Raw genomic sequence first — 23397 nt, forward strand, 5'->3', positions numbered from 1 at the left:
AATTAACATAAAATATCAAAAGCAAATCCTAAACACTCTCTAAAGGAAGAAAGCCAATAAAACTGTAGTACTACATCAACAGGTTCCTGAAAGTGTCACAGATATGCAACTTCTCTGCCTTAAAAAGTAAGAGTGATAGACATATATGTACTTTGGCAGGGAGCTCATTTTATAGCTTTGAGGCAACCATCTCTTATCTTTCCCCATGACTGTACAGTATTGACTCCACCTTGACAGCAAGATGAAGCTGACAGCAAAACCACCTTTTGCTTCCCTTCCTTAAAGGACACGTCCATATGGGCTATTTATTCACACAAAAATTGGCTGTCCCACACTTTCTACTGCAATTATCCCTTCACACAGCTAGCTGCTAAAGGTCCCATATGAAAAGCAACCGAAAATTGCATTGGAAAGCGTAAGATAACCACTAGCTTCCAGTGCCATTATCTACATTAAAAAAAACAACTCCTGAGCACAGTGGTTAGAATTGCTCTCTTAGCACTGGCAGAGGAACAGGGGTACAGAGGGAGCAGACTGCCCCCGGCACCACTATTCCAATAGGGTGCCATTGCGGTGGCCGAGCGCCACACCCCCCAGGGGCACCAGCCACACCCCTGTCTGCTCTCCGCCCCTGGTAGTGGAGCATGCAGCTTCACCACTGTCTGTTAGTAAGAAAGTTGTTAGTCCAAAAGTTGGGTGGTACATTCATTGTTCCTTATTTATCATAAATGACATATACATATGTGTATAAGTATATTTAATCAGTATAAATATTTAATTAATAGTGTCTCAGAGACTTTTTATGCTGAGAAGTCTATGCAGTTGTTTAAAAATTATATTCAGTAGCCATTTTAATTACTGCTTTGCATTGCTGTGAATGATTTTGTATGTTTTCATACACCTGTACATTGTCTTGATATTTTATGGTGGTGATATACAATTTATTTATTAATATGTGTGTGTGTGTGTGTAATTGCTTAGTTAATTAGCATCTTTCCATGCTCTTGCCTAAAGTAGCCTTGCAGCAGTTAATATATGTAGAATATGGACATTACATACAAAGGTTTGCCTTGGTCAAAATTTAGTAAGCATGCTACAGGATCTAGTGGCTATTTGACATGATTTATTGGCCAGAACATTTGCCTGGTGCTGGGCATTTAAACAGTAACCCCTGATGATGGAACGCAAAATTATATATAGTGCTTGAAATAAAGCACAAAACTAGAATTTAAACACTAATTTGTAACATAATTTGTAACCTGAGATGTAGCACAAAAGAACCTGTGGAGGCCTAGCTGTTGTGTCACAGATGTTCCATTCTCTCTCTCTCTCTCTCTCTCTCTCTCTCTCTCTCTCTCTCTCTCTAAAGTAACTACCTAGTCCATTAAGTTCCAGAAATATTAATCAGTAAACCTTCCAGTTCCCAATAATCCAGACAACTGACTGCAACACCGTTTGGATGACTGATAAACACTTAAAGACATTTTTTGAAAAGCTTGGTTACATTTTAAAAAAATGTTATTCAAGTATACAAAAACCAAAACACCTTTTAAAAAACCTTTGACTATTTTAAAAATAAATAAATAAGTAAAGTAAATTAATTATATAAATTTAATTTATATCCTGCCCATCTGGCTGGGTTTCCCCAGCCTCTCTGGGCTGCTTACAACATATAAAACACAACAAAACATCAAACACTCAAAAACAAGATATCCTATACAAGCAACAAACCAACCAATACAGCAATAAAAACCAATAACAATAACAACAACAATAAACAATTTACAGTTATACCCAAATTAACCACCAACCCCAACTAAATATTTAACCAACACCAATCCGACAAAAATGAAATGGAGGATCCAAAATTAGAACAGTTTAAAACATTTTAGCCAGGTACCCCTACCCAAGAGTTGTTCCAACAATGTCCCTCCAGCCTCCCAGGAGCCTTTTAGCTGATCAGGGTGAATCTTGGCCCCGTCCCCTAGGCCAGGTGGAAATGGGTCTTGCAGCAGGGAGCAGACTTTCTTCCAGCAGCAATCACAGGTTTTGCTGCTTTGTGTCTTTACATCAAACTCTATACAACTATTAAAATTATATGATAAATCTGTTTTTGCAGAATTGTAATGCCCAATGGTAAAATCCTGTTAGTCAGAATGTAAATGATAAATAAATTGTTGATCCAATGGTTGGAATAAGGGGATGCACCAAATGCAGGAGCCAAAGGGGAAGGAGTTCTCAAAGATGCATAGAGACTACTTATTGCCCAATGAGCTCTGAGTAGTGAAACTTTTATTCAGAGGTGCTTCAGATGCAAGTCTTTCAAAAAGAACCCAAAATTGTATTCCATTGAATTTAGGATATGACTTTGCAAGCAAACTTTTAAAAAATGTATCAGAATGTATGGAGTACCATAATGACATCCAATCTCAGAGTTACAGACGTTCATTGAAAGCCTTCATATGCATTAATTTATCAGCATAACCATTTCAAAACATAAAAGGCTGATATAGAATTGATTTTCTTCGCATAATGTTGTGCTCTCACGTCACTAGGACACCCATAGATCGAAGCTGGAATGCATGGATGAACTACTTATGTAGGTGATGGGGTACACTGAAAATCTAAAACTGCCCTTGATATAATTCAAAAACTCTGAAACTCTGGTAGATTGTAGCAGAGGAATGTGGAGAAAATGTTGCTGTTGTTCGTTATTATCTAGCCATTGCAAAACCTGCATTGCAAATATAACTCACAGAAGCACCAGTTTATGACAATATTTTAATTTGCTTTGGCCCATTTCATATTCAAATGGCATACTTTAGTTCACTTGGTTATTTTTTAGAGCCTTCAGGAGCTGGGAATATATTGTGTGCATCAGGAGTCTTGGCACCAGGCTCCACTAATGGATTCATGTCTGGAAAACACTTCAAGCGCTACAAAAGAATCCACATATTGTTAGCAATAGCCATGCAAATTTTGCATTTTTGAAGTTTTGTACATTGTAATGGTCCCATTTCAATAGAATTTATGAACCTTCCAAAACTGATTGCTGAGCAGCCTAATCAACACACATTATGTGAAATGTTTATAAAACAACACTCCAGAGCTCTAATGGATAAGTATTATGTATTCAAGAAATTGCAATCATCATCATGGATCAACTTCAAAATACCAGATGACACATATTGACATGGCTGGACTTTTACCGATTATTTGATAGATCTTGCCGTACAAACGATGTTGACCTTTTCATCTTTGCTCTTGGCAAAATTCATTCAATATTTGTTGCTCCTTACCACCCACATTTATTTTGCTGTTTGGTTGACTTAACTGTAGAAGACACTGCAAATAAGGTTGCAGTGTCACAACAGGGAGGCATTCATGCATTTATTCACATGTGCTGCAAAGAGGAGGATGGTGATATGCATTTCAGTCAATATGCCTTTTAGTTGCCCATTATAAATGGCAAGGCTATTCAATGTGCGATGGTGCTTGCAAAGAGTAGTGGTGTGTGAACATCTCCATCATCAGCATTCAGCATGCCTTGAAACCCATTTGGGCAATCTGACCATTTCCTTCGAGTGCTTTTAAAACCACAGTGTTTTGTTCAAGCATTTTAGAGGAAGATCTGAAATAAATATATGGTGCTTCAGCTCCCTTCCCTGCCCGAGTGTCGGCAAGGGAACAGGAGAAACAATTGTTCTGGATGAGCCATAATCCTTGGATTTCCAATTAAAGAAGAAAAAAGAACAAGTCTCAATTTGTTGTATGCTCCAAGTTTCAAGGGGAAAGATGTAGGTACAATTCTGCCTATTTATTTTGTAAGAAACTAGCCTACTCCTGCCTTTCAGAGCTAGCTAATTAGACAGAAATAAAGTTACAGTGCTACATCTATTGTCTGGAGAAGGAACTTGCTGGTTTATTTTTAAGCCATTTGCTGCTCTTCTGGGGTGGAGAAGTGACTGCTTCCACATACTAAACAAGTCAGAAATCTAGGATTTTTGTGATTAGGCAGCAGTGTGTCTACCAGAAAGCAAAAGATAGCAGTAAAGACAAAGAGTTCATGATCTTTCTAACTCAGATCTTATTTCATACCAAAAAAAATGTGACACAGCCCATTTGATTACACTGTAAATGGCAATGGATACAAAGCTGGTCATTATATTGTAGAGGGCAGAGCTGTGGCTAAAGAAGCATTTGATACACCAGCCCTTTCTTGCTGTAGAAGCAGTAACAAATTCTATGATAATTCATGATTTCAGTAGGTTTGATTTTGACAGAGTTAAAATAATCTGTGTGTGGCATTTCAGGGCTTTCCCTTTACAGCATGCAGAGAGGAAAGGCAATCTGGCCACGTGAGATCTCCTACTGCATTACCAGCTCGCTTTGTTTCCTCACTGTGCACTGAGAATGAACATCTGGAGGAAGAGAAAGCTGTGCAATCCAGGTTCCTGATTGGGGGGAGAGATTTCAAGGGTGCTTGCAAATCACCTGCTTATTGAGCATGCATCCGGATTTGTTTTAGGGGAGGTTAGATGACTTTGTGACAGAGCAAGTGTTATCCCACACTTTCCAGTGCATTTTCCATCCCTTTCCTTATCACAAAAGCCCAGTCTTTTGGGGAAGTGAGTTTCTGTCACAAGAATTCCCAATCAACTATAATTGCACATCCTGAATTCGCCAATATGTGATTGACTCCCACTCAAAAATAGCAACAGTAAAAGCTTTAATGCCCAAATATGACTATTCAGGTGTTCATAGAACATAAAGTGCAGAGTAGTTTAGCAGTTAAATCTTTCTTCCCAGGGAACTCTTGAGAATTTTAGCTGTGAGGGGAATAGCAGTCTCCTAACAGCTCTCAACACCCATAACAATACTTCTCAAGATTCTTTGCAGGAAGCCAAGACTGTTTAAAGTCCTAGGGTGCTGCTTTAAATGTACAGTGCAGGTAGGGCTATAGATTCTTCATGTAAGTAATTTAGAACCCTGATTACACAGGGTTCTAAATCCCACAGAAAGCCCAAGTGTGCAAGGCAAGTTCCCTGCTTCAGACCTTCCAGAACTTAGTTTCCATTCCCTCCCCCCCCCCAATGAAGCCACTATGGCAAGCACTTAGCAGCAGTCCTCTTAAACTTTGCAGCTGCTTCCTCCTCCTTTCTAGTTTTAGGCTCTGTTTGGAATCATCTTCTGTGTTGTGGGTCATGCTGACGTATCATTTGGACTAATAGTGTAAGAAGTTGCAGTGGATTCCCCGCCGCCCCCGCTGCAGCCAGTGATAAATGTTTCAATGCTTCAAAATTTGTAACAATAATTATTTTATAAAGAAGAGAGATGTAATGGCCTCAGGATCAGACTCTCCAAGATCAGGAAATAGTGCCATGGATTTCTAGATGATGGGGCAGAGGAGGGAACTATGACTCCAACTAAGTCTCCTTTTCCAGAAGCCTGGAAGTTGCACTTTCATCGTCCAACAAAGTCTGAGGAATGTGCCTAGGCCATCTCTTAACAATGCCCCTGGTGCAGAGAGCGAGCGTCTGATCTAAAAGACTCTCCAGTGTGCCTGATACAAGTTTAACAATAGGATTGTTATACACACCCCAATCTCTGAGTGGTGTGATTTTTTTTGGGGGGGTGCACCATGTTCCTGGTTATATATGGTTTTATTTACACATACAAACTGACTGAGCATAATATGGATGGGTTCACAGCATTAGCACTCCAGCAGATCTTGCTCCCCCACTGGATTTTGGGTGGGAGGTTCCAAAACCATAGCTCTGGACCAATGTCATAGCCAAGTGGGGATTTGAACCCTGGTCTCCCAGGTCCTAGCCCAACACTCTAACCACAATTCCACACTGAGCATTTTTGTACATTCACCAATTATATCATCTCCAGATGACATCGTCTCCCACTGCAGGAGTTACTCAATGAGTTTTGACTACAGTGGTAACTCGGATTACCGTACATACACTTCAGGTTACAGACTCCACTAACCCAGAAATAGTACCTCGGGTTAAGAACGTTGCTTCAGGATGAGAACACAAATCGTGCTCCGGCAGCGCAGTGGTAGCATGAGGCCCCATTAGCTAAAGTGGTGCTTCAGGTTAAGAACAGTTTCAGGTTAAGAACGGACCTTTGGAACGAAATAAGTACTTAACCCGAGGTACCACTGTATATGTGATTTTGACTTTAGACGTGATCCCCAGAATGTAAACCCCTGTGTAAGTTGAAATCAATTAGACTTTTGAGTAGACGTACATAGTAGTGCAGTTAGATTTTCTTTTGCCAAAGACCCAGCTGTACTCTCCAGGGGCACAACATACGAATTGTGATGAAAATAATACAGAACTGGAATGGTATTTGTAAGAATCTCAGACTGTGGGTGTATTCCTGTAGTTCAAGAACTATAGCTAATCTCTGGTCCCAGCTATGCTTTTGTTAACTATGTTTTAAGGGGTGGAAACCTCCCATAAACTCAGTGTTTTCTGCTAGGTTCACGGAAGGACATATCTCAGTTTCATTTTTCATTCATTCTAAGCTTTTAGATAGTTCTGTTCCCCCAGTGATCTGAAAACCTTATTTTAGAAAATAGTAGAATCAAGGAAAAACATTGTATAAGCTGAATTCATTATAATGCACAACTGCTGGGGCACACTTTTTATATAAAGTGGTTTAGTATACTCTTTGTAGGCATTTACCTCACGTGAAAGTTTGTATGTTTGTCCAAATATCAAATGATGGTTGTGTTTCAGTTCTTGATTTTTTACAGAAAGTGTAAATTATGTATCGTATTTTCCCATGTATAAGACTTGGGTTTTTTTACCAAAAAAATGGTTTAAAATTGGGGCTCGTCTTATACACGGGTAGTGCTAAGGTGTGTTTTCTTAATTTGGAGTCCCCCCCAAATAGGGGGTGTCTTATACATGGGAGCGTCTTATACACAGGAAAATACAGTATGTTCCCTTTAAAATGCAAACTGAATTTAATTTCTCCCAGGGAATGATGGCAAGTCACCAACCAAAGCCACTGGTGCTGCAGCACCAAGATACATGCTGCACTCAGGTGGCCATAACAGACATTATGGGATTGTGACGTATTAGGTGGCGAAGCTTCCTGAGAGCTTCAACTTTCAGCAACTGTCCATTAATATTACAACTGCCTGATGGTACTGACCCCTGGTTCCAGGCCTGGCTTTAATAAATGGTTGTTACTCTAGGAATAACAGTGGATCTATTACTTTTTATTCTCTCCATTTCTGATATTCATGCATGGGTGCCGATGTTTATGTAGCCAAAATGGCACCATCTACACAAAAGAGGGTGGTACCAAGTGGCTCAGTGAAACTTCAGGATTTTCAGAAATGCCACAAATATTTAGGGGGGAACCCTCCCTTCATACAACCTACAAAGGGTGCTCAGGGCACAGAATGCTGAGCAAGTTTTGGGTGGAAGATGGCATAGAGTATGGCTGTCAGGCACACTAAAGAAGAACACTCCACACTGCTACATTTTGTTGCAGCTTCCACTTCTGGCTACTGCTTGCAATAGCTATAACACCTGCTGTGCTGTCTTAACTAAAGCTTATAACTCAAGATACAGAGTTTGTGTCCATATAAGGATTAAAATTACAAATCAGTCATTAAAGCTTTTTGGCATAAGGCAGATTTAAAAAAAAATACAAGACTGGTAATAATGAACAAAGACCTACAGAACCATGTGTCAAGGAAATTTAAATATAATAGTATGAACAGCATGTTTGGAGTAATTAAACATTGGTTAATGAATTTAATAATTCAGAGCTCTTATATAAAGCTGATCAATAAAGGGGGTAATTAAACCCATAGCATATTGCATATATTAAGAGTTCCTGTTATGGTTGCCATAGAAACCTTAACTTTTGAGTTCTCTTCCATTTGCAGGTTTAAATTTTTAGCCTCAGTGTTGCATTAACATACTATTTTTTTGCATTGAATAAATTTGCCAATAGAGGATTATTAAGGAGCTTGACGTTTCTAAAGTGTCTAACCCTGTAGTTAATCTGCACATCAACATTTTAAATCACAAAAGTATTAATACTCAGCTCACAGAACATTCAAGATGTTCTGCCTTTGATGTGCTTATGCAAAGTTGGTCGCCATTTTAAGGCTTCAGTTGCACCAGCTTCCTGAAAAAGCTTCCCCCTTTCCAACTACATGTGTGTTAGGAAAAGGTGCAAACTTAAAATCACCAGAGCTAAAGGTAGGTGGGGTGGGTAGGTGAATGAATAATCACTGACTACAAAAAACACACCCTGCAATACAAGAAATCCATGCACATTTTATTAGCCCCATCCTCCAGAGCAGGGTTGCCAACCTGGTGCCCTCCAGGTGTCGTCACACTTCAGCTCCCATCAGCATTAGCCAGCAGGGGAACACATTTGCTATTCCTAATCTAAACTAATATCCTGGACCAAAACCCAAGTGTTCTTTATGACTGAGGAATCCTCAGCAATATCAATGGGTTTGGGGAAATAGGATCTTATTGACAGGAGAAGGGCCTCGAAACTAGGGGTTCCTTGGCCCTGCCATACCTTCTAGCACTGATCCAAGAAGGGCTAAATTGAACCTTAGATACCTGACTCTGCCACTAATGAACCCCTGCCAATTATCAAGGAGGTGGAGCTAGGACCCCTGCTCAGTTCCAGTAGGGATACCATGTCTCTGAGGGTCAGCAGGCAAATCAACCAGATGTGCCTGAGACAGCATGGTAGAGGCTGTGCAGAGAAGTGCCCAGGCAGACTGTCTATTTAAGGAAAACTTTCAGGAGATCCAACCTGCTGGGTGTAAGGCCAGACTTTTGCAGAGGTTTCAATGTGATCCAGTTCTTTGAAGACTTGCAGCATCAACCTTTAAATGAACGCTTAGGGGAACTGAAGACAACAGTAAAGTAATGCTAGTCTGATCTTTAGTCTGATCTTATATTGTGTGTGATATGCACAGAAGGATACTGAAAGTCACATTGCAATTTTCGCCTATTAATTTTTTAGGCTTTAAAATAAAGTTAGGATGTCATTTAGAAGCTTTGTTATGTTCTTGTCGGGCTCTGTTATTGCCCTGTTTCTTTAAAGTCCATTTTAGAATTGCATTTTTGGTACTATTAAAGGCCTATATTGCCTTTTCAGAGGGATGTTTTTTCACTGGAAAAGAAAATTTCTTTTACTGCTAGCTAAGCTGATCTTTTGGCTTTCTTCCCAGAATGAACTTCAAAGTACTTCATATGGGTATTATATTTTGAAAACTACAATTTTCTCTGTGGAAACTGAACGAAATTAAACCCAATTAATGTAATTTATGTCTGTGCTGCCAGAGTAGAGTATTCAATACGTTTGGTTTACTAGGTCATATTGGTCCCTCTGATAGATCATATAAATTAAATTATATGCAAAAATATCAAAAACGTCTTGTTGCAAACTGGCAACAAGAAAGAAGGGTCATGTTCGGGCTATGCACATTTACTTGGGAGTAAGCCCCATCAAACCTTGATGCAGTGCCATTTGAATGTAAGTGCAGCCCTGCTGGATCAGAACACAGGTTCATCTCAGCCAGGATTCTCTTACCAACAGCAGCTATCCAGGTGGTTCCCAGAAGCCAACATTAAGGGTATAAAGCTAATAGCCTTCCTCCATTCCTCACCATGAGCCACTAACATTGAGCTACGTACGGTTACAGTTTCTCTGAACCTGGAGATTCCATTTAGTCAACATGGCTAAGAGTAGTCAATTGACTGATCCTCCATGAATTTGTCTAATCCCAAAGCCATGTAAGTCAGTGACCCTCACCATATCTTAGGGCAATGAACTACGCATCGTGTGAATAAGTTATTTTCTTTTGTCTGTCCTTAATTGATATCAAGTCAATTATATGTCCCCAAGTTTTATCACAAAAAATACCTCCATCTGCTTCTCCAACACCATGCATAATTTTAAAAAACTATTATCATATCTCCCCCACCTTAACTGTCCCTTTTCTGAGCTAAAGGTGACTACATAAGGTGCTCCAACCCCTTATTTTCATTTCTCACTGTAATATCTCTTTTTGAAATTGAATGACTAGAACTGTACATCACCAATAATGTGATACTGGTTGTTTTACTCCATCCCTTTTCTAATAAATACTGTGTGACTACTGCTGTGCAGTGAGTTGACCATTTCATTGAACTGTCCACTGTGATCCCAAGATAGCTTCCTATTTAGTTAACAGCCAGTTCAGATTTTATCACTGTGAAGTTGGGATTCTTTTTTGCCCCAATATGCATTGCATTGTATTTATTTATGCTGAACACTTGATTTGGCTGCTGTCCCAGAAGGAAGGCTGAATCTTCAACCATTTTGTTGTTGCTTTTGGCAGAAAGGATAAAAAGGACCTTGTTATTGCCAGTTCAGCCTGGAAATAAGTAGGTATTGTGTACCATAGTTAACTTGCAACAGCTACGTACTTATTACCTTTTATATCCTGACTTGGCAATGTAGTTGGCCAGGCCTTTGTAATAAATATTCAAGGCAGCTAGCAAAACAACCCCCCCCCCAAAAAAAAACACACCCTGAAAGCAATACAGAATACAGTGGTGCCTCGCAAGACGAAATTAATCCGTTCCGCGAGTCTCTTCGTCTTGCGGTTTTTTCGTCTTGCGAAGCACGGCTATTAGCGGCTTAGCAGCTTAGCGGCTATTAACGGCTTAGCGGCTATTAACGGCTTAGCGGCTTTAAGAAAAAGGAAACAAACTCGCAAGAACTCGCAAGACGTTTCGTCTTGCGAAGCAAGCCCATAGGGAAATTCGTCTTGCGGAACGACTCAAAAAACGGAAAACTCTTTCGTCTTGCGCGTTTTTCGTCTTGTGAGGCATTCGTCTTGCGAGGTACCACTGTAATAAAAACAGTGAATATATTAGTAAAACTACAGAGCAATCTACAACTAAAAGACAATAGCATCATAAAAGACAGCTTAAAGATGGAACTCTGCAAAGACATTATTAAAGGAAGCAATATCAGGAAAAAAACCCTATAGAACAAATATGTGCAGCCAATCATATACAGAAATTAGGGGAATATACCACAATCTCTCACAAGACTGTTAGTCAAAAATGCAAACATAAACTGGAATTTTAAGAAACACATTATAAGTGCTATGGATTTTGCTGTTCTCTGAATTTCTGTGAATAGGACTGTTTCTGTGTTTTTGCTTTATGATACTAGATGTCTTGGAATTGACAAAGGAGTGTGAATAGCCCAGAACAGGTGATGTATACTCATGGAAAGATGTGTCCCTATGGAAGGAAGCTAAGGTTAGAAGATGACTTCTTGATACATAACCACTGGGATATTCAGAAAAGGGATTAGGGGGCATACACTTCCAAACTCTATAGAAGGATGGTGTAATCTAGTTCTGTGTCACTGTGCAAAGGCACAAGAGCTAAGACTGCAGTTTTGGTAGTTAAGAGAGTTTTGGGGGCTCGGCAAGCTAACAGTACCAGGGAGTGAGGAAGGAAACCCTTTAGAGATTAAAGACTACCTGCTTCTCCTCACCTGTAATTGATGTCTATGCACTTTATACAGCCGATTTATTCATCTATCTTATTTCACCTTTACATTTTAAGTGTCCAAAGCAGTGTACATCATCAGTCGCAATGTAAAACGTTTGAAGAAGTCAGAAGCTAGCAAACAAGAAGCATAGCTGGTAAAATACTCTCTGAGAAGTTATTGGCTGTTATGGCCCCTTAGTTGAGGAGAAACCCTAATAATTCAGAGCGACTTACTTCGAAGTAAATATGTATTGGGCTGGCTCAAGGCAGTCGTGCTCAAAGCAGCCCCCCTGACATTAATGGGACATGGAGTTTTAATTCCATTGCTTTCAGCGGGTCTACTCTACACTTGTATTTTACTGTTCTGTTGGAAGCCGCCCAGAGTGGCTGGGGAAACCCAGCCAGATGGGCGGGGTATAAATAATAAATTATTATTATTATTATTACTTGACTGGATTCGCCTTCGTGTTTCTTAACCAAGCTGAGGAATTTTAACATGCAAAATGGGTGAATCTTCCACGAGGCTAACTCTCCCGCTGCCTTTTAAGGAGAAACCCTCACACACATAACTGGATAACATGTTCTTTTCAATACCATGCCTTGCCATTTAATTCTGAAATAAAGCCTCGCTCTCCCGGAAGCACCCCGGATCACGTCGAGTTCTCAACCCTCGCCTGGCGCAAAGCAATACCAAGCCAATTCCAGGCTGTTAGTCGCGCTTAAACCCGGCTGCGGCGCACGCGCAGAGTGGGACCGGAGCCACTACTATGGAGAGGAACGCCGCGGAGCGGAGAGAGCGGAAGAGCGGACGGAAGAGCGCTCGCGATGTCTTCGAACACCTTCGCCCCCGCTCTGGCTGGTTCTGGATCCGGGGCAGAACGAGGCCTCAGCCATAGAGATGGCAAGGTGCAAGCGGTTCCTGGTTACTTCCGGAAGATCCCGCCTCTCCCTTCCCTTTCTCTCTAGAGAGGAGGAAGGGAAGAAAACAGAGCCGAGTTCGCTGGCTTCGGAGCGCGCTGGGCCTTGCCCAGTCAGCTGCTTCTCCCGCACCGGAGTAAGTTGAAGGAACGAATACCATTCGGGGGGGCGGAGACTTTTTTTGGGGGGGGGAACGGTTTCTACGTGGCCGTTCTCCCGTTTCCCCCTCAAGATTCTCGCTTGGAAGCGAGCGGGGCGCCAGACCCGGCGGGTGTGTGAGGGAAGGGAGGGGTCGTTTCTCAGATACTCGAGGTGCTGGGGGGGGGGAGCGGCTGGGCCTGAGGTACTTGTTCATGGGGGGTGGGGGTGTTAGAAACTGGGGAGTGGCAGGGTGGTAGACTTGAGGGAGGCTCCCGGTCGCGAGTGCCTTGCGGGGGTTCTGGTGGGGCTCGAAGGCCTGGGAGATGCTCCGGGTACGGATTGCCGATAAGGAACAGCAGCCCTTGTGACGTCAGTGGTGTTGGGGGGGGGGCGGATTGCTGCTCTGGTAGCTTAGCGGCCACCAGAAAGTTGCCTCGCCAGCGCCGGCGATGCCCGCGTGGACTCGCGTGTGCTGCCAAATCCTTCGAACCTGGAGCTGTCTGCAACACAGGCAGAAAGAGCTTCTTCCCAAGGCCGCGCTGGATGGTTGCTCGGTTTCATTAAAAAATAAAATAGAATGTGAAGGTTTCATTCTGTATCTGGTGGGCCACTTACGACAGGCAAGGTTCTACCCGAGAGCAAGCCCATTCACGATTACTGTACTGGGGAAATGCTTTATCCGTGGGGCATGGTCTGCGCACAGTGGTGGGGATGTTTTAAGGTTTTAAGATTGACATTCTTGGAAAAATTGTGTAGCAAGCTATCTTGGAAGGGAACACACAGATGCTTATATGTACGCTGGTACTAGTAGCCTAAAACGAGGACACCGTTAAGGTAGGCATATGGAGATCAGTGAAATCAGTGGGGCATGTTTATTGTTTAATGTGGTTAGGTATGGAAATGACGGAATCGTAGCTTTTCTGGATCAGAACAAACAGGTAGCATCATGTTTCCAACCACAGTGGTTAGCCAGATGCCTGTAGGAATCCCTGTAGGGCAGAGTCATTTAAAAAATGTAGAAATTTTTCCTTTTTATCATGTTAGGGTAATTGAAGTTGCCCATTACTATGCTTTCTTCATCCGATACCTTCTTTACTTCATTCCTTATCTCCAGATCACTCTTGAGTGCTTTGAACAGGGAGATGATAATTTGTGCCCTGTATTATATTGCTTTTGGGCCCTGATTTAAACATATAGGAGAACAAGCCTTGTTGAAGATGAATCAAAATGGGAGGTTACCTGCGGACAGTAACTCCTACACCAGCAGCCTTTTGGGGTTTGAGTAGGGGTGATCTAAGAAGAGGAGAGGAGGAGTTTGGATTTGATATCCCGCTTTATCACTAACCCAGTAAATCTTGAAAGGCTCCTGAATAAATGGGAACTTCTCACAGTGGAGGCCAAAAAATCCATACTAGAACTGGTAATGTTTAACTTTTTCATAAGTGATCTGGAGTAATGGATGACCAGTTCACTAGGTTTGCAGACGACACCAAGTTGTTCACGAACACGAGGAAATTTCTAAGAAGTCTAATGAGGTGAATGAGCAACAAAATAGCAAATAACGTTTAGTTATGAATAAATTGTTGCCTATTAGCGCAAAAAGACTTAACTATGTTCACATACATACTGACTTTCTCTGAACTGCTAGCAGCTGGTCACCTGGTGAAATTGAGTGGCAGTAGATTGAGGATGAGCAAAATAACATTTTACCGGTACTTCCCATCACACATAATTATGTGTGAAAAATTGCCACAAATTTAGATGGCTTTAAAGGGGGATTAGACAGATTCATGAAGGACAACTCTATTAATGGTTCTTAACCATACAGTAATGGCGAAATGGGACCTGCTGTCTTGCGGGCTCTGCTTATGCAAATATAGACAGATTGGCTAGTGGAAAAGTGGGTCTTAGACTCAGATCTGTAGAGTTAGAAGGGGCCAGCAGGGTTATCTAGTTAAAACTCCTGCAATGCAGGAATATTTTGCCCAATGTGGGGCATGTATCCAAGACTTGTGATAGTAACAGTCTCGTGCAACTGGATTCAGCATATTTTATTTATTTATAAAATTTGGAGGCTTCATTGGATTCTATACAAGTTTAATTTTTGAAGGGAAAAACTCCACTTGGACCGTTGTTTGGCACATTATTTTATTGGCATATTGTTTTATTAAGTTGGGAGGTGTCCTTAGAATCTATAGTTTTAAATTCTGAAGGGAAAAGAATGAATTTACTCTTATAGAACAGTTGGCTCCTACTCCTTGTTCAAAAGTGGGATCTTGTTTATAGAGGAAAACATAAATATTTCTAACATTATTTTCATGATTGATTAGTCTTTATTTGCTTGTAGAGTTGTTGTGGGTTCTGTTTATGAACATTGGGCATTTCAAGGTAACGTATCTGGTCTGCTTAGGCCTTAACCCCCGCCCCCCTTTTAAAGATCATGAATTGGAAATATTAAGAGTGCCTACCTTGCTTTCCCAATTCATCTGGAAAATAATAAATACTAATTTTGATGTGTCTGTGCTTGTGAATATTTAAGGAAAATTATGTTGTAACAACATGTTATTGCCAAAAATCACTTGGAAGTTATCAGCTTGTAGTAATGGCTAATATACGTAAACCTTATGACTTACTTTAGTTGCCTGATTTCCGGTTTTTTTAAAAATAATAGGTAGAAGAATACATGTTTACTTTCAGCATAGAAGAGCATGTTCCCAAATTCTTCCAACTTGGGTCATCCACCCTTCCCACTAGAACATCAACAATACAACTTCTTCATTAATCTTCCAGTGAACATACCTCCTGTTCTTTTTCACCAGCAATTCCAGAGTACAACGTAAGTATGGTAGAATTTTAATCTGAAATTTGCTGCCAGAAGCAAATTTTAGATTTTTTAAAAGCCTACTTGCAGTGTTAACATTATCACATAAACAACCACAGAGAAGCAATTTAAAGCTTTAGGTTTGCAGTGAAAATAAAGTTTGAGTAATAAACTTGAGTAGTTTGTATTTCATCACAGTACTGAATGGTAGCATGCATGTTCACTTTATTACTTAAGTAATTACTGTATGAATGTTTAAATTTAAATTCAAAACACTGGCCTGAATAATCATACTGCATTTTAATCTTCCTAGAACTCCAGTAAGTGGTAATCTACTGACCATCCCACCTGTTTCACCTCCACCTTTTGCCTATAGAAATGGCAGCCCAGTTCATACATCAGCTGCACCTGCATCATTCCGAGGCAGAAAGTAAGTGCATTCTGTGGTTCTCTTCCATGTTATGTTCCCTTAGAATAAAGCACTATAAAATAATATAAATATAATACTGAAGTGGCCCCCTATTAAAGGTGTTACTCTTTGAGACTTTTTATGACACTTTGCCCACATTTTGTTTATTATGATGCCTATCTTGTTTATTATGATGCCTGTCTTGTTAGATGCTGACACACTCTCAAAATGGGAAGTTTGGAGTCATTTCCCACCCAGCTGTATTTCTCCACTGTTCTCAAGGGTGCATATTGCTATGTGTTTGTGGCACTGTTCATGCGTTTTTTTCTATTTGCAACCACAGAAAAGCTAGGGAGTGACTATTCCCTTCCCATACCCACAAGGGAAAATGGCTGTGAACACATCTGTTGTAGCTTTGGTAACTTTACTGAAAACAATGGAGTCATACAATATGCAGATAAACAGAGGAGACCCTGGCATTTTTTAGGTGTTGATCCCTGAATCTTTACTGGTATTTTCCAAGTTAATAATATTTTCAAGACCACGAGAAGCAGTATGCTGGACTGGATAGGCTTTTGGTCTGGTCCGGAAGGGCTGCTCTTATGAAAATGTGTGAACCAGTTTTACTGCTGGACTGATAAGGGTGAAGTGTGTGAGGAATAAGAACTGGCTAGTAGACTGGATCCTGAGTCGTCATCGTCCCCCATGGACTACTTCCTCTTCCTTCCCACTTTTATCACAGGGCACACATTGCACACAACTTCTCACTGTAGCACTCTCTTCAGATTCAAAACTGCTCTCTTGAATAGGAAGTATTTCAGAATGAGAACTGTATTTGCTGTGCATAAGAATGGCTTGGCAATTTGATTTAGCATTGTCTTTCTATGGGACACAAATTGAGCACTTACACATTCATTTGAGACTTTATTTGCATCATATCAAAGTTGGGCATTCCTCTTTAAAAATAGTACACAGTCTTGCTAGAATATTCACAGTGATTAATTGGTAGCATTGACAGTTCAGTCCCCCGTTCCCCCTCTTGCATATTTAAGTACTGAAACTGGAATAGTCAAACCCCTCTTACATTTTTAGGAGGCTGAAAGAACAGGATGTTCCTTATCAAGTGAAGCGCCAGCGATTTCATTCACCTCATCATGAATCTGCTTCAGCTAACCAAGTAGTGCCTTTACCAGAAGATCACAGGCGGTCATTCCCTGGATCAATTCCTTCGCCATTATTTCCAGCACATTACATCTCTGATTTGACGGGATGTGTGCCACCCTTACAAGAAGCTTCATTTCCTGACCTTATAGAAACTGCACTCCCTGTGGCCAAAGATAAGGTAAAATTGAGAACGGGTGCTCTTTTCCTTTCTATAAAGTTTTCTGTGCAAGACAGTGGCTCCCAAATCCTGGGCTGCAAGAGGAGCTGAAGGGTATCTTAAAGAGCCAATGTGTTGGAAACATTTACACTGAGTCTTAGAGCAAGGATGACTCTTGGAGCAAGTATAGATTTCCACTCCTGCCGTCAGCCAATATAGAACCAGTAACACCATTCCCAAGGGAGGGAGGGAGAGTGTGTTGGGATTCCTTGCCGCAGCCAGTGCTTTTTGTAAAATAATAATAATAAATAGTTAAAATATAATTGAAGAATGCTGGGGAATGTGCATCTGAATTGTCACCTTTTCCCCTGACTGCAATGGGAATGGCAGAATGTTGAAGGATAATAGTAAATGATTTATCCTGTGGTTGCAAAGAGGATGCCTGCTTCTATTGTGGGAGCAGATTGAAGGAACACTGCTTTTAATAGTAAAACTTCCACAGTGCTGATCGTGTTCAAGCAGCAATAGTAATACTATGCAGCCATGTATTATTGCAGCAAGAACAACAATTTTAATTGCCTGTGTGCTGTCCAATAGCAGATGTTTGTCTGTAGAATAGCAAAGTTTAGAGTGCTTTTAGTTAGACCAGTCTCACTAATCAGGCTCCTGCTAAATCATTTATTTACAGTGAATTCTTGTATGACTTTGATATGTGATTTGGGGGGGAAACCTTTTTAAAAGTGTGTGTGTACACAAATGTATTTACTATATATGTATAAGCGATCATACTGATAGTTGTATAGTAAATGCTGGTTTGTTTTTTGCACATGTTTAGCTAAGTCAGCAAATACTGGAATTATTTCAAGTGTGTCAACAACAAACCTATGACTTGAACAAAAAAGAGCTTTGCCGAACACAACTCCAGAGGGAGATTCAGCAGATCTTTCCAAGTATGTTATCATTCCATATGTTTCTGACACTCAAATAGTCATGCTTTTAATTATTCCCTTCTTTTAAAGAATAAGATTTTATAGTATAGTTCTTTCCTTGCAGATAGTAGACTCTTTTTGGTTGGATCCTCGCTAAATGGATTTGGTACTCGTAGCAGCGATGGTGACCTGTGTCTGGTGGTTAAAGAGCAGCCAGTAAGTACTAGAAGGAAAACCTGCTGTCTGTGAAAATAGCTTTCCAGGATTCTTAGCTTTTTTTCTGCGAGAGGTTGGAAGGAGAGCTGCGGTGTAGGAAGGGGCTGTGATGCCAGAGATCTTTAACAAATTTAGTTAAAAGGAAATTAATGGAATTCTAAACCTGAGTCTTTTTCTTTTTGCATTTTCTGCCCATGCCTGATGACTTGGGCCCCCAACAAATCATGGTCAAGTGCAAATATTTTTATACTTGTAGAACGGTGGTGAAGAATTGGCGAAATTGGTGAAATCATGGTCAAGTGCAAATATTTTTATGCTTGTAGAACGGTGGTGAAGAATTGGCCTGGTCCTTATCTCCCTTAACCCTTACAGGCCAAATATGATAGGTGGGCAGGGCCACCCACCCAGCTTTCGATCACCTGACATCACAAGGACTTCAGAGTGGCATGCCTGTCTTGCAAAGAACCCTGCACAGTACTTTGAACTACTTCATATCAGTTAATAATTGTTCTTTAAAGCACTCCGAGCTCTTTGCAAGTCTCTTCAAGAATTGACTGGCTATGGAGTTCCCAGGGATCCTGCTTTTCTGCTGTGATCAACTGGCTGTGGAGTTGCCCATGGAGAACTCAATTGTGCAACTGATCCTAGCTGGTTTATTTTCACTGCCAATCAGCTGATTAGTGAGACAGCAAGCCATGCCACAGGTGGGATAGGTGGACGTAGTTTGGAGGAAGCAGCCAAGTTGGAACTGGTTGCCCCCAGGACAAAGGTTCCTCATCCGTATGGTAGAGCCAGTTCATATTACCTGGCTGTTCCTTCTGCCTACTGGGCAATCAGATGCATAAGGTCACATATAGCCGCCCCACCACAGGTATACTTGCAGGATTTATGTACTGTATACATTCTTTTCTGTATGTGAAGGCAGAAAACAAGACAGCTGACAAAAGAAACTGAATTTATATTTAAGATGAGGGGAGGCACACTTCAGAGGAGCAGAACCTGTAGCAAAACCCCCCAAAAATGAATCTGCTTCTCTGTAGTTGAGAAGAAAAAAGGGCAATTAGTGATGGATCATGTGCATTTTTTAAAAAAGAGTACCTCTTAATAGAATGGAAACTTCACCAGATAATTTGAATAAAATAATCACATTTCTGGAACCATACTATCACTTAGATTAACAATGTCACTGCATTACACGCTGCATTAGCTTTAATCGTGCTTTTAAAAAGACCTACTTGCATTATTCTCATTCCTCATGAAAGCTGTTAATGATTAGCAATACTCATTATGCAAATACACCTTATTCAAGTAGGGGTTTAAGTTGTATTCCAGGAAGGGTAACTTAACTCACAGTGTCTCTCTTTAGTTCTGATAATTTTTCTGTTTTCTAATCTTAAGTGAAAAATAGTGTGTGAGCATAACAAGTATTTTTTATGTAAATAACAGGGCAAGATCGCTCCGATTATTTTATTCCCGGTATCCCACACTCCCAGTATTATTATTGTTGTTATAATTATTATTATTTATTAATTTATATGCTGTCCTTCATCTGTAGATCTCAGAGTGGTTCACAAGATAAAAATACAAAATACATAATAAAAACTAGAACAAACCAAGCCAATAACCCCTTCCTCCAAGGTACTCTGGCCTGGAGCCTTGTAACATTTAATACCTTAAAACTTGCACTATGAACTGAGCACTCGAAAAGATAACCAATGGAGGTGCTGTATTATCAGAGTTACATAATATAATTTGGGGGCCTGGGGTGGAAAAACCCCCAATGTTATATCCAGGGAATGAAAAACACACACACACACACACACACACACACACACACACACCAATTATCTGTCCTTTAATGTTACCTCCAAACTGGACTCTTTACTTGGGGTATGTTGTAGGACCTGCCCTGAATGGGACCATTCCCACATCCCAGTGTGTTTTTATCCAAGCACCGATCATTTTAACCCTTTTTCTTGTTTCATAAATGATACATGAAAGTTAGGGGTGCTTAGGTTGTTGCAACGGTGGATGTAGAAAGATGTGATCTTTTAATTAGCTTCTATTTAATTTCATGTGTTTTTAACAGATGCCTCCACTGGTTTGTTTTAATAGATATAAAATATTCAGGGTTGTATCCAACACTGCCATTCTACTTGCACAACAAAACCTCCCCCTCTTCCCTGCACACCATCAAAAACTGCTGCAGAAGGTTGGGGGACCCTCTGAAGCAGATTGTGTGGGTGCGTGAGAAGAAGAGGGGAAGTGGAATGCAATTCATGCACTTTTAGATACAACCCTCACTCATTTCCTGAATGCATCTGAGTATTAATGGACGTAATTTATTTCAGATTAATCAGAAGACTGAAGCAAGACACATACTCAGCTTACTCCAAAAACACTTCTGTCGGAAGCTTTGTAAGTTCTGGACTATGTTATAGTGAAATGATGGTTGGCTAATGCTTTGTGATATGCGCTAATGGGCAAGAAACCCTTACATGAAAAAGTTTAAATTTAACTTAATTAAGACTGCATTTATGACTGCCCAAGTGAATGGGTTGGATTTGAGGTTCCCCGCAATTCATTATTTGAGGCATATCTATGCTGCCGTTCATCACTGGTACCAAGGTGGCTCACAACAATGCAAATACATTTCTCTTAAAATCAGTGCACAAATACAAAAGCTGTAGGAAAGCCGCCCAATTGTACTAAATGTTTGACATAATCATAGTTGGTGCTTACGTTCTTTTGGAAGAGGTCTGACCTGGGGACGGAGAGAAGGAGGAGAGTTGGCGGCAGCTTCCCCTCCCCTCTCTTGGACACTGGTGCGCACGTGCACCCCCTGCGCCACTTTGCAAGGTGAGCTGCAGTGGGCTCCCTCAACACCCTTTGGGTGTTGCCCTGGACGCATGTGCCCTGGGCGGCGTTAACATTGTTCCCTTCTGGTTATCTCAAGATGGATCTCAGTAGACTGGTCACATTCTATGATGTCTATATAAGGGCATGGATGGTGTTCCTGCTGTTCTTGAGTTGTCTAAGGCTTTATAAGGAAACAAGAACATTAACCTTGGATTGGTAGCAAAGTGGCAGCCAGTGCAGTTATTTCAGAAGTGGGGCTCATGGTAGGTAGCCGCACTCAACAGCACAGCTTCCACATTCTGTGCTAGCTGCAGCTTCCAAACCAGCTTTAAGGGCATAAAGTGTCTTATTAAGGTCATCTTTCAGTGTGCCCAAGGCATTAATCTGCATGCTTGCTTAGTGTTTTTTTTAAAAACAACTGCAGTCGGTCTTGAACGTGGAAATTAATGAGATCTGATGGTTGACCAAATACAATTTTATCCATGAACTGAATAAGAATGATTGAAATGTGTGCATGTTTGGTGCAGTACAGCTTAAGGATTGCTGTGTCATAAAACCCTTTATCTAACTCTTATCTAACCACGGTAAAACAGTGTAATTGCTTTGCCCAAATGCTGTTTAATATATCTGTGAGATGTACTTTCCCCCCTTCCCTTTCAGCAAACTATATTGAGAGACCTCAGCTGATTCGAGCAAAAGTGCCAATAGTGAAGTTCAGGGACAAAGTCAGGTAACTATAATTTCCATTAGTTTTTAGATCTTGTTCTTGAAAAAATGTGCTGGGTTCTTTTTCATTGTGTGGCATAGTTCTTAATAAGATAATGGTTACTGTTACCCAACCCACTGTATGCCCCTGTTGTATAATCCGTGGGAAATGAATCAAAAGTGAGTTGTTGTATATGAATTTCAGTGGGGTTTAAGGTATGTCCTGGTATTTTGATATGCTTGCCTTTTATGCTGTTAGATTTTATTTATAGCAGAGTGATTCTCTGTGTGACAGCTCATTTAATTTCTCCAATAAATGGCTTCCATAATAAATGGATTGTCTTCCATTCATTATTTTGATACAATATAAAGGGGCCCTAATTCACTTTAGAGCTGGAGAGTAGGTTGAAAGGCGTACAGTGGATCTCTTCTTTCTGCTTTGCCATGTCTTTGTGGGAGGTTGTACTTCATCAGAATCCCAATGTGGCTAAAACACAAGTTTTCATGTCTGTATTTACATCTGATTTGCATTCTTTATAGAAATAGCAAAGTCTGCAGGGGTTGCTTCTGCTTTTGTTTCAGCTGATTCTTCCAGCTTCTCTCTTAAGACTTCTTCTGTTAAGTCTCTGTTTTTGTTTTTTCCTGTCTCTCTGTGTCTGTCTTACTATTAACTGTGCTGTACCTCAGTGGTAAAGCACAAACTTTGAACGCAGAAGGTCCAACCCCTAGGTCAACACCTCTAGTTGAAAGGATCGGGTGGCAGGTGATGTGATATACTAGATGTCTGCCAGAAACCCTGGAGAGCTGCTGCTAGTGAAGTAGCCTATACCGTGCGAGATGGCTCAGTCATCTGAGCCTTTAGAAGGCAGCTTCCTATGTTCTTAAGGCAGCAAGCTATATTCAGTGATGGTGTGAGACAGCACAGAGGGTTTTTGGGTAGTATAAATAAAGTAACTACGCGATTGTCACCATTCAGTCCTTTAGCATAACACATTCATTTTTTATGTAGCAGCATTTTTTTAAGCATTCACTTAACTAGAAGTTTGTTTGTATTCTATCTTCCTTGACCTCTAAAGCATGTTTTTTTAAAAAGCTTTTCTGTTATTGCCTGGTTGGTGGGGATAAATCTTCTTCACCCACATTTTATTTAATCTTGGTTATGAAATACTCCCTGGGAGGATGGCTGAATGGTGAGAGGAAGTGCTAGATTGGCATGTTGGCCACTGGAGGTCCCCTGGGGCAGCAGTGGAAAGCTCTGCCACTGTCCTGCTGCTGGTGGTAAGAAAAATAGGATAGAGCTCCAAGCAGCAGAGTTTTAAGAAATTGGTTAAAATGTCTGGGGAAATCTGGGTGTTTAGCAGCTCAAATCGGAAGTGTTGATTTTTTGGGCTCAACAACTTTGGCCCCACCAAAAAGCTCACCTTTTTGTCCGGATTTTCACTTTTTGAAATATGGCAACCCTAAAATAGGATGGGGGGCATAGATCTGCAAGATCCTTACTGCTTTGGTTTCCCTAACAT

The 23397-nt window shown here is 40.7% G+C and overlaps 1 protein-coding gene across 3 annotated transcripts in view; it reads left to right on the forward strand.

Moving 5' to 3' along the window:
- Positions 1 to 12463: 12463 nt before the first annotated feature.
- Positions 12464 to 23397, forward strand: part of TENT2 (terminal nucleotidyltransferase 2) — a 34094-nt gene continuing 23160 nt past the window's right edge. Inside the window, exons 1-8 of one of the 3 annotated variants that reach the window (XM_081213004.1) lie at positions 12464 to 12612; positions 15289 to 15453; positions 15752 to 15868; positions 16940 to 17189; positions 18004 to 18118; positions 18222 to 18313; positions 20665 to 20731; positions 21833 to 21902. In XM_081213004.1, the coding sequence (XP_081069130.1) occupies positions 15326 to 15453; positions 15752 to 15868; positions 16940 to 17189; positions 18004 to 18118; positions 18222 to 18313; positions 20665 to 20731; positions 21833 to 21902 (839 nt within the window). In that variant the 5' untranslated portion in view covers positions 12464 to 12612; positions 15289 to 15325. Of the gene's footprint in view, positions 12613 to 13060; positions 13243 to 14064; positions 14153 to 15288; positions 15454 to 15751; positions 15869 to 16939; positions 17190 to 18003; positions 18119 to 18221; positions 18314 to 20664; positions 20732 to 21832; positions 21903 to 23397 lie in introns of those variants that run through there. The other 2 variants (XM_081213005.1, XM_081213006.1) reach the window with 2 other exon arrangements.

This window comes from Podarcis bocagei (genome assembly GCF_964188305.1).
Source record: "Podarcis bocagei genome assembly, chromosome: 11".
Classification (NCBI taxonomy): Eukaryota; Metazoa; Chordata; class Lepidosauria; order Squamata; family Lacertidae; genus Podarcis; species Podarcis bocagei.